This window comes from Chelonoidis abingdonii, chromosome 7, assembly GCF_003597395.2.
Source record: "Chelonoidis abingdonii isolate Lonesome George chromosome 7, CheloAbing_2.0, whole genome shotgun sequence".
Taxonomy (NCBI): Eukaryota; Metazoa; Chordata; order Testudines; family Testudinidae; genus Chelonoidis; species Chelonoidis abingdonii.
The window spans coordinates 82258453-82270755 of record NC_133775.1 but is presented as its reverse complement, the minus strand read 5'-3'; the positions used below and the strand labels follow the sequence as shown (position 1 = coordinate 82270755).

Genomic DNA, 12303 nt, shown 5'->3' with positions numbered 1-12303 from the left:
AGACGGATGCTTCCTGTGAGCTGCTGAGCACCCTAAAGTCCCAGTGTAGAGTATGGATGGTGAGGGAACTCTCCCACCTCCCAGCAAACTGGTAGCACCTTGCAGGATCAGTAACTTGCATTTACACTGCTGTTTGCAGGATTGGGCCCAACTTTCTTTGCCGTAAGTGGGAGGGCAAAGAAGTCCCCTTCTCGAAGCTGGTCTGCCCAGTTCACAACACAGTAATTTGTGGTTACACCCCACAGGGCTGCCTCTGTCAAGGGATTTCAATATTAATTTCTTTTGGAACTGAAATTACAAGTCTTGCTGTTCAAATGTCAGGATATTGGACCCATATTACATATAGGAGATAAAGTGCTGATTAACTTTACTGATTGCCCATTCTTGAGATAGGTGAGGAAATTAGATCCCAAGGTATCTGTAAGGCCCCAGTGTGACTTATATAATTTGTAGATAGCTCAAAAGCACATTGGTTTTCATGAGCTGGTAGATTAAAAAAAGACAGAATTTCCTCTTTAACTGAAATGGATCAGAGATAAAGTGCCTAGGTATATTAAAAAGCTGGAAAAGCAAGCCAGATTTTCTCTAACAATTATCTTGTCCTTAATAGTAGTATTGTAATTTACTTGGCAACAAGGGTTTCCTAAATAAGTAACGCTCTATATGCTGAATATGTAAAAGTGAATATTTTGGTTTTTAACTATGGCAAGGCTGTCTATCTAGAGCGTGAGAATTTTGATGAAACAATTAGTGACACATTTAGTAGCAATTTTTTCGAAGTTAGACTTGCACAATATTTGTCAAGCTTTATTTACAAATGACTGAACCTAGATTTGTTTTTCTAAGATTGTCCTCTGAGCAATAGGTTTGCACCTCTAACATGTGCCAAAGCATCATATTGTTGCCTACTACTTAAACACTGCTAACTTTTTGTAAGAAAATAAAACAAAAACAATACCTGAACACAAGTAACTGGTTGATCTAGCTGGAAAAATAACTAAATTATCAATGCACATCAGCATTATCTGTGTTTTGTGTTTGGTTTATTAAAAAAGAAAAACAGTGCCATCTGGTGGTCACTGTATAATTTGACCACTAATTTGAACATCTGTTCATTTTCATCTATCTTATAGATCAGGGGTCAGCAACCTTTCAGAAGTGGTGTGCCAAAGTCTTCATTTATTCACTCTAATTTAAGGTTTATGTGCCAGTTATACATTTTAATGTTTTTAGAAGGTCTCTTTCTATAAGTGTATAATATATAAGTAAACTATTGTTGTATCTAAAGTAAATAAGGTTTTAAACTGTTTAAGAAGCTTCATTTAAAATTAAATTAAAATGCAGAGGCCCCCAGACTGGTGGCCAGGACCTGGGCAGTGTGAGTGCCACTGAAAATCAGCTCACGTGCCGCCTTTGGCACGTTATAGATAAAGCTGCATAATTGTTATCTAATTGTTATCTTTAACACATAACAGGCCTGTTTCTTTAATTAGTTACATTACTGTGGCCCAAGAGAGTGCTGCATACTGATCACTGAATCAAATTTATATTAACTGTATCTGACTTTTGTGAAACACTCCTGATGAGGAGATGTGCATGGGATTTTAGATAGACCTTTACTTAGTTATTATTGATTATCAGTAGTTCGAAGTTCACCAGCTCACAGGCAGTAGCAACTAGTTTGTGTCCTAGAAACTACACTTTAAATCAAACAGCACATATTTTAATGAATGGATACAAAATAATTACAAGTGCACAGATTTAGATGAATAAAATGGCAATAGTACAATAATTTAGAATAATTACAAAGTACAAAAACTTATTTAAAAAAAAGATAACTGGAAATCATTATTTCAAAATATACAATATTGATTTACCTAAGGGTAATTAAAAGTCATGATTGAGACAATATCTTGGCGTGATTTTACAGGAAAACTTCTGATACATTTTCTCGGACTACTAAAGAGGAAATATGACTTGCATGTTCTGTGATGTGCCAACATGCATCTTGAAAGTATTATATGTTATTTTTACAGGGTTCATAAAATTGCTAGGTGCTTTCAGTGGGACTATTCCTGGTGCTAAGCACCACGTACTGGTATGCCTAGTACTAAGTAGTACAGGATTAAGCACTAGATTAGTAAATCAGTATGTCTGAGAAAGGATAGATAGTAGCCAATTATCTCCTCTGCTTTGCAAGTAAGTATTGCAGCTGGGCTAAGTACTATCTATAACAATATATAGCCAGTAGACAAGAAAGGTTATGGTTTCTGTTTATCTAGAATGTCACCAGTTGTATATGCATTAGCACCTTGATCATATTCTATACCTTTGCAGCCCAAGTTTCTTTCGTGTAATTAAAGAACAGAGCCAATGATCAGCTCTGTCTAGGTTACAAAACATCTGTAGTGTGCCATCCACAAAGTTTCTGTGTCTCTGGGGCATTTTTAGTTACAAGAAGAATGTGCGTTATACCAAGTGTGCGGGAAACAACGTGTAAAGGGCAAAACTTAACCCAGTGTGTAAGATGCAAATTCTCCGTATGGAAAAATGTGACAAAAGATAAATAGAGTCATCTAATTGGAGCTGACAGTGGGTAGCCAATTTACGGTGACTCTTTAACATCCTGAGTCCATCCCAGCACAAAGCTGTTTTGTTAATGAGACAGTAAGTAATAGTTAAATAAAATATAGGAGAATCCCTGTCAACACAGCACACCGTATTCATTTACATTTTAGATTGAATGTGTCAAGTATTTCCAGAGAGATAACTCTCTCTCTATCATTGCTGCATTTGTTTTGGTAAATATAGGATCATAGCAATTAAAGATGGAAAAATCTATTGGATCATCAAGTCTGCCCTCTGTAAAGGCAATATGTGTTACCTTCAACACCATTACATCCTCACATTCAAATACAGATAATGAGTCCCCCCTTACTGTAATAGGCCAGTGGAGTTGTGAAATGACCACACACAAAAATCTTCTAAAAAGTAACATAACATAACAGTTTCCCTACCGAAATACAATGCTACCTTATTTGATATCAGTGTTTTTGTGCACCCTCTATCAGCCAAAAGTTTTACATAATTATTTTTTTAAAATGCAATTAATTCACATTATGAACAGTGAAGGCAAACGAGTAATACAACAGCTGACAGCAGGCTGACATAAAATAATTTAAGCTTGTTTTTTGGGCATGAGGAATAGATCTGTGAAGTGGTCTCTGATAATATCCCACTTGATGTTCGGAGTATCCCAAGAAAGTGATGAAGCTTTCCCTTGAATCAGGCACAGAATAAGGATATATTTAAATATATGTGGATATACACCTTGCCTATCTCCACATTAGCGCAAAAGCTGCTGTTATACCTTTATTGTGCTTCATATCTGAAACCAACCTAGCTAAATCCTTTCTACAGGCTGTCAAGTAGTTGCATATTTTAAACTTCTGAAGGTCAGAACGCAGACCTTAAAGAGTGCACAGGGTATTTAGGTGCTGAGATGTTAGAGCAATGGACACATTATAAGAATTCAGTATAGAATACAGAATAGAATATTGGCGCAAACACACAGAAGGGATGCACAATGTAATCAACAATACCTGGGACAATTTGAGAGGCCTGCAAACAATGTGGCAAAAATGGTGAAAGGACCAATTAATCTTGCTTCAAAATATTGTTTATAACCTGAATATGTGTGTTGAGAGATATTTGAGACTAAATGCTTGGATTATCAAAGTGTATTAAATCTTTGGAAAACCCAACTGAATCTACTTGGCCCATTAACTAAAAAATAAAAACAAAAAAAGGATCCATTCACCTTTCCCCTCTTGTCATGTTGCAGTGGTGGTAATAACTCGGAGTCAGAGCATTTCCTGAAGATTAATGGCTCCTAGCTGAGTCTTAGGTACTAACTTCTCGCAGGCACTCATCATTTCTCAGAAAATGTCCTGCTCCATCATAGTCATTGTTTAATAAATGCATTATATCTGTCTGCTGCCCAACTCCAAGAAATCAGTTTATGAGCCACCGGCATCACCCATTAAGGAAGTTTTCATCAACTGTCCTATGCAAAATCAATGATGTCCCTATTTCCTGGGTAGCTCTTGGGCTCACCCACATGTCATTAAGTCTGCTACTTATATTTCCTCCTGGGCAATATTGTAGGTACAACATGGGGCAAAATCCTGGAGCCGCTGACCTCAGTGGAGCCAGGATTTCACCCTGGGACTTCATTTTAGGAACATAGGAGTTGCCATACCAAATCAGAGCAGTCCAGAATTCTGTTTCAGAGAGTGGCCTCCACCAGCTGTTTATAAGTGGAAGCAGTTCTACAGGGTAATTATACATGGGGTGGGGGAAGAAAGTATTTCCTTTTGTCAGTTCTAACTGTACTGCCTGGGAGTTTCATTAAAATTCTATTTTTCTATTGGGACAGGATTAAGTAAGATTGTCCTATTTAACTTCTCTATATATTGATGGGTACAATTTATGTGTATCATTTATACAATGATTTTGTATACCTCTAGCATATTCCCCCTTAAATTAAACAGCCCCAGTCTCTTCAGTCACTCCTTTTATGATACTTGTTTCATGTTTCTAGTAATTTTCGTTCCTTCCATTTCTGCTACATCTTTTTCAAGATAGGTTGATCCAAACTGAACTGTGTCCCATGCAAGGGCATGCAATGTCCCATGCAAGGGCTTACCTCTGATTTATATTGGAATATTTTCTATTCCATTCCACTTTGAACAGAGATGTTTAATGAGCTGTCCACAGTGATGCCCAGCTTCTTTTCTCGCATTAATTTAAACCTCAGCAATGTGCATGAGTTGTTCAGATTATTCTTTCCAATTTGAATTATCTTGTATTTAACAGTAAATCTCACCTGCCAGTGTGCTCTGCATTCACCTAGCTCTGAGATTACTTTCAAGTTCTTCATGGACTTTTCTAGTCTTAATCTCAGGGGCGGCACCAGCACGCCAAGCACATGCCTGGGGCCGCAAGCCACGGGAGGCGCTCTGCCGGTCACCAGAAGGGCGGCAGGCAGGTTGCCTTCGGCGGCATGCCTGTGGAGGATCCACTGGTCCCGCGGCTTCGGCGGACCTCCCACGGGCATGCCGCCGAATCTGCGGGACTGGGGACCTCCTGCAGGCAAGCCGCTGAAGGCAGCCTGCCTGCCATGCTTGGGGCGGCAAAATACCTAGAGCCGCCCCTGCTTAATCTAAATAATTTTTGTCTTCTGCAGATTTCACCACCTCCTTGTTCTGTCCCTTATTAGTCCACACTGGTGCAGCCTGGTACAGACCTTTGGGGACACCCTACCGTTAACCTTTCACCAAACTGAAAATTGCCCCCCCCCTCTTTTTTTGCTCTTTATTTTCTGTTTCTTAGCTGATTTATGGCAGAATTTTATGAGTACTTCTTTTTCTTAATAGCCTCTTGTGAAGTACTTTTTCTGGACTTTCAAAAAGCCTTTCACAAATTACATTAACTAATTCTCTCTTATCCAATATCTTGTTGGCAAAGAATTCTAACAGATTACAGAGGCATGATTTTTCCGTAGCTAATCCAGTTGTGGCTTGTAGATATTAAAATATGTATTGATTCTGGGCCTAATACTGTTCTCAGTGTCAACATTGTAAATCCAGACTAACCAGATTTACATTGGTGCAATAGAGACCAGAATTCGTCTAGAAAAACCTTAATTCACAACCATAGATTGTTTTCAAATACAGCTTATTGAGCAACTCAAAATGTTCTAAGAGATCAAGATCTGTTTCATGACATATTTTAGCAAGAAGCTGCTGCATTAATAATGTCGACTAAATGAAGGCTATAACTATACACATGCTTATTTTGCTCTCATTAATTTATCTATTAGCTATGACCATGAAGGACGCTTGACCAATGTAACACGTCCCACCGGAGTGGTGACCAGCCTTCACCGGGAAATGGAAAAATCTATTACCATTGATATAGAGAATTCCAACCGGGATGATGATGTAACAGTCATTACCAATCTCTCCTCTGTGGAGGCTTCCTATACAGTGGTTCAAGGTACAAGAGTGTACTTCTCAGTGCTTTAGACACAAACACCAATATTCCCTAGTACTTTAAGAGAGCCATTCTCAAAAGATTCATATCATAAGTGCACTTTTGAGCAGGAAAAAAAATAACATAAGGTTCTTGGAGGAAACTCCCATACATACTCTTTGAAAATGGCAATACCTCAGGACAGGCAGGGAAAGTTTTGTATATCCTAGTTGAGTCAAATACAGTATGATCATGACCTGTTGTAAATTGGCTCTGCTGATGCCTTTCGTGTCAGGTTTACTTTACCCACATCCAGATTGCATTGCACTCCAATGCAACGTTGGCTATGACTTTAGGGACAAAAAGGTAGATTCTTTACAGTGACGTAATGAACTTGTATAAACTATTTTACTGTAAAATCCTAGCTGAGACAAGGTGTAGGCAGTTTTTAATCATAGTGTAACTTGATGAGCTCAGGCCCCCCAGCCCTGTCACCCTGATTTATCTAAGTTAATTCTTTCAAGTTAATGGAACTGCTCATTTGAGTAAAATGCAGGATCAGGCCCATTTCTGATGCCATGACAAAAAAAAAAATCATGTATCATGTTTTCAGTGCAACATTACCACATCAGAGAATGCTGCCACAGCTGGCATACCACAGAAGAGATCAGCAACAAAATGGTTAACTGTTCCTTGGTGTGAAACTTTCTGACATGGACCAAACATTGTATATGACACAGTGTAAACAGTCACAGTTACTGAAGATAGATTGAAAGGAGTTTAGTGGATAATGTTTTTTTAATTAAGAGATAATGTCACTGGAATAAGAACATTGTCACAGGACAATAGTCTCCTTCTGACATATAAATGTCAACATTTATAGACTATTATCCTCTGACACCTCCTGTTCCAATGACTTTATTTCTGTTATACCAAATGATTAATTATGTAGATGCTGTCCTTTTGTCAAATGGATATAGATGCTTTGGTCAGCTGCGCACAACTGAAGTACTGAAAAGCTCCATTCTGATTGTCTTACAGAATAGAGCTGGCTGTGCCAACCAGTCAAAGAATAACATGGCTATAAAAGTACAGTTTTATTTTTATAACTTTTATCAGTAAGCGAGAAGGCCAGACATCTGATTGGCTAGCCTAGCTTCTTTATTGTCGGATAAAGAATGACACATAAAGGATTGTGTCCGCCAGCTTGTGTTGTTGGGGTATCACACCTTTGGGATTTAAAACTAATCTGTATCGCTGTGCTGTGTATCTGCCAGGAGGGCAGTTTTTAAAAGACTGAAAAAGAAAAAGAGATTAGTTGTTCACTTCTGACAAAAGAGTCCAATGGTCTCTTTTTGCATCACAGCATTTAATAGGCTTGTTATTCATCCCACAGTTCAGTTAAAAAACATAATTTTCCCCTGGGTTTTGCTCATTTTAGAAATTCATCCACATAAATTATGGAGCTGAAATACATCAGTATATGTTTTGATTTACAATTCAGAGTACCGTATATACTCAAATTTTAGTAAAAAAGGGAAGCACCCGAGAAGGGGGTTGGCTTATGAACCGGAATAGAGAAGGAGAGGTGGGACACAGCCCCTTCCCCAAAAAGAGGGAGCAAGGAGAGGCAGCACAGCCAGCAGAGTCAGAAGGGAAGAGGTGGGGCCAGAGTCTTTCTGCTTCTGGCCACGCTGCTCTCCCCGCAGCCTCTGAAGCAGCTGCAGTTCTGGGGCTGGCAGGCTGCAGCCATGCCACTTGGCTCCACCCCCAAAGCAGGCTGTGGCCGTGCTGCCCACCCCAGCCCACTGGAACATGCTGCAGCCGCGCCACCCAGTCTGGCCTTCCGGAGCACGCCCGGCCCAGCCCTGCCCTCTGGAACATGCTGCAGCTGCACCGCCCAGTCTGGCCCGCCGGAGCAGGCTGCGGCCATGCTGGCCAGCCTGCCAGAGCAGCTCCAGCCAGGCCAGAGACATCCTCCCCTAGCCCTCCTCAAATAAGGTGGGAAGGGATAGGATGGGGAAAGTGGGGTGTCCCGGGCTAGGGGTGGGGTCATGTCGGGGGTGGTCACAGGGGTTACTCCCCTGACCCCCAGCTTCTCCAACCCAAAAAATTTCCCCACCAGTTGCTGTCCCGGCCTGTCAGGGTAAGCCACTGGTGCACCAGGACACTTTGTTTACTTAGGTTTACCTCCATGCCTGCGGATGTTCAAGGTAAACAAACCGTCTCGGCCCACCAGTGGCTTATCCTGATGGCCCGGGAGCCAAAGTCTGCAGACCCCTGAATTATAGGGTCAGCTTAGGAACAGGTCATAAAAATTTTCCATTTTTACTTACCCATCTTGCGGGGGTCAGCTTACAAATGAACTGGCTTATAATCGAGTATATATGGTAAATGGAAAACAACAGTATAAACTATAGCCCCTCTGCAGGCTTGCAGCATTAATACCATTGTTCTTTGCATAAATCAATAACATTGGTAATATCTACCATAGCACAACGCAGGCAGACTTCATTTGACATCAATAGAAGTACCATGAAAACCTATTAAGTTGATGCTATCTTCTCTTTATGACTAAAGTAGCTAAATATTGTTTTTTATTATTTTACTAGATCAAGTGAGGAATAGCTACCAGCTCTGTAATAATGGCACTTTGAGAGTGATGTATGCCAATGGAATGAGTATTAGCTTCCACAGTGAACCTCACGTCCTGGCTGGTACTGTGACCCCTACTATAGGACGATGTAATATTTCCCTGCCAATGGAAAATGGCTTAAATTCAATTGAGTGGCGCCTGAGAAAAGAACAGATAAAAGGCAAAGTGACGGTGTTCGGAAGAAAGCTCAGGGTAAGTGGAACTCACTGTTACAACAACAGTCTTTTGTCTTGTATCTAGACTGTTTTCAACTCTGCATTATATTTTATTCAATTCTACTTCATAAAAATGAATAAGACAATGAAGTAGACTAGCAGTGGTGACGTTTTATGTATTTGAGAGGCCAAATAAACCAATGGAGTTCTGCTACCAGTTATCAGAAGCTCCAGCAACTAGAAGATTCAAAAGGAGGCTGGTAAAAAATGCCCCGGAAGGAGTAAGAGTCATTATGTTGGTGGAATTGCCATCTTTCTAATGAGCTGCAGTATCAAAATCCTGACCACTTGTTGTCTGTCTTGCTCTACTTATACTGTTATATACAACACTCCAATTGATACACTTCAAAACAATATTAGCTTTTTTTGCAGCTGCATCCCATTTTCAACTCTTGTTCAATTTGTGAGCCACTATAACCCCCAGATCCATTTCAGCAGTACTATCACCTTAGACAGTTATTCCCCATTTGTAGATGTGCATTTGATTTTTTCCATCCTGTTTTTCACTTTTCTTTATTGAATTTCATCTTGTTGATTTCAGACCAATTCTGCAATTTGTCAAGGTTGTTTTGAATTCTAATCCTGTCCTCCAAAGTGCTTGCAACCCCTCCCAATTTGGTGTCATCCACAATTTTTATAAGCATACTCTCCTCTGCTATTCAAATCATTAATGAAAATATGGAACAGTGCCAGGCCCAATATTGACCTGGTAGGACCTTCTAGACACACCCTTCCAGTCTGACAATGAACCACTGATAATTACCCTTTGAGTATGGTTTTTCAAACAGTTGTGCACCCACCTTATAGTAATTTCTTCAAGGCATTATTTCCCTAGTTTGCTTATGAGGATGTTATATGAGATAGTGTGAAAAGCCTTACTAAAATCGAGAGATATCACATACTACTTCTCTATCCACTAGGCTAGTAACCCTGTCAAAGAAAGCAATTATCTTCGTTTGGCATGATTTGTTCTTGACAAATCTGTGCTGGCTATTCCTTATAATGCTATTATCTTCTCAGTGCTTACAAATTGATTGTGTAATAATTTGTTCCAATATCTTTCGAGGTATCAAAGTTAGGCTGACTGGTATATAATTCTCCAGGTCCTCTTTGTTCCCCATTTTAAAGATAAGTACTGTGTTTGCCATTGTCCAGTCCTCCGGGACCTCACTCGTCCTCCCTGAGTTCCTGAAGATAATTGTTAACAGTTCCAACATTGTTTCACCTAGCTCCTTAAGGAATTGCATAAAGTGTTCTTATCGTTAGATATTTTACACCGAATCAATTGCTTAGTTATTTGCAGAGAGGAATAAGACAGGAGATGTTACATTTCAACATTCTCCTGATATTTAGTGGTTAGCAAATTCTCAGCACTGAGTTATCAGTAGGTCTCCCTGTTTTCTTTATGCTGTCTGTATCTTCAGAGTTGCATACTCCTGTATTTTTTTTAAAAGACAAAAACTGGAATGAGATTAGCAGCTAAATCCTTAATGACTGGATTTCAGGACTGTGTAATTGATTTCTGATATGCTGTACTGTGGAAGTTGATTATAAGTAGTAATCACTCCTTTTCTAAGATTAATCAGCTCTGCATTTTGACTAGTCTTCAAAACAAAAATAAATGAGGCCCTAAAATAAAATGGCTATAATCCTTACTCTAAATATTAAAAACTTAATAGAGGTAGTAATTAGCTGAAGTTAAATGCACCAATCTTAGAGCTGAATCCTTGCCAGAGTTAGATTTTCTTCCATCATGTTTATGCAAATCAAAACACAGCTTTATCTATCAACACCTCAACATTTAATTGTCTGGTGTTAGTTCCTGTAACAATAATCACATATCCATTTAGCTCTTTTAAATGGAAATTACTATGAGATTATAGCAGGTTGAGTGGACTGAAAATGCAATTTGAAAATAAGGGAGAAAGCATAGAATTTATTTGCATCTCATTTATTTTGATTCACCTTTGTAAACTGTTTAGTGAATGAAATAAAAGCAACTGTACTGGAAAATTGCGAGGGAGCAGGTGGGATGCAAGGTAGACAAGGAGGTGAAGCAGTGTGGGATAGATCAGCAAGAATGGAGGGCGCGATAGATAGTGAGTTATAGCTTCCATGAGTATTTCAGATCAGTCTGAACACACACCTCTTTCAGCTGAGGCCCAAATTTGGGAGAGAGACACAGAACCAGGGGCATGTGAAAGGCATTAGTGCAGGAGTCTGTCCTTGTATGTGATTAATTTCTTAAGGTAAATACTATTTTCGGTATTAAATCTCTCTCTTGAAATTTCTCATGTAAATATTACCCAGGACTGAAGTGAGATAACATCAGCTGTGTGTGTGTGACATAGGTACATTTCAGTCTCAAATTCAAGAGACTCTTTCTTGAGGACTCTCAGTTGAGAGGTCAGATGCAGTCATTCCCTGATTGTTGGTGCTCAGATACTATGTGATGGGTACCGTACAACAGCATACATCCATACTTCATTGGTGTGTTGTATGCTGTCAGCATTGTGATCACAACCTCACACAGCCACATTCTGCTCGGCAGAAAACTCCTGCTGTTCAACATGCAACTATCCACTTGTAGTTTACCACATCAGCATTATGGTAGCACAATACTGTATTAGTAATTCTGTAGTTTATCCCAGCCAGGATCATGGGGTGTTGTTGAGCATAACATTGCACCATTAGAGATATGAGCTTTGTCTTTATAGTTTATCCCAAAGTTCACATGACTTATGAATTTTTGAGCACTCCCTGAGTGGCAAAGAGAGGGGGCCATTAGTGCTGATGGCAGGAACAAGTCATGGTAGGGCGAGGATGTAGCTCTTCCCCAAGCACCAGCTTGTACCTGGGGCAAGACCATGCTACATCTTCTCTAAAGGTTTAACAAGGGCTCCAGTGAGCATACGCCCCACAGTGGCTGTGGAGGCATTATCCCTGCTCTTGCCTATGCCAGCATAAAGCTCCACTGCTTGTAGGGAAACCTCTCCCTTAGTATGGGGTAAGGATTAAAGAACCATAATTAAGCCTATAATGGAAAATGTGTAATTTTTTTTATATTAACCAATTTATGTCAGGTATTATTGTTTACTGGTACATTATCAGTAGTGTATTGAATGTTGTGCAGGCAATTTAATACAGAACCCAGAGAGAGAAAGAGAGAGAGATTACACTTTAGGGTTTGTTTGATTTTGTTTTATTTTTGTATACACTGTAATATCACTTGTGACAAAGTTCCTCCTCTACCTTGATGGGTCCTGTGCTTATTGGCAGATTTGCTCACCTCAGTGATCTTCCCCACAGTCTGGATCAACTCCTCCTGTGTCTGATCAGGAGTTGGGAGGTTTGGGGGGAACCCGGGCCCGCCCTCTACTCCGGGTTCCAGCCCAG

General features: G+C 39.8%; 1 protein-coding gene across 3 annotated transcripts in view; it reads left to right on the top strand.

Moving 5' to 3' along the window:
• Positions 1–12303, top strand: part of TENM2 (teneurin transmembrane protein 2) — an 851854-nt gene that overhangs the window by 818258 nt on the left and 21293 nt on the right. For all 3 annotated transcript variants that reach the window (XM_075068078.1, XM_075068077.1, XM_075068079.1), the window contains 2 exons: positions 5885–6060; positions 8649–8884. In XM_075068078.1, the coding sequence (XP_074924179.1) occupies positions 5885–6060; positions 8649–8884 (412 nt within the window). The remainder of the gene's footprint in view (positions 1–5884; positions 6061–8648; positions 8885–12303) is intronic.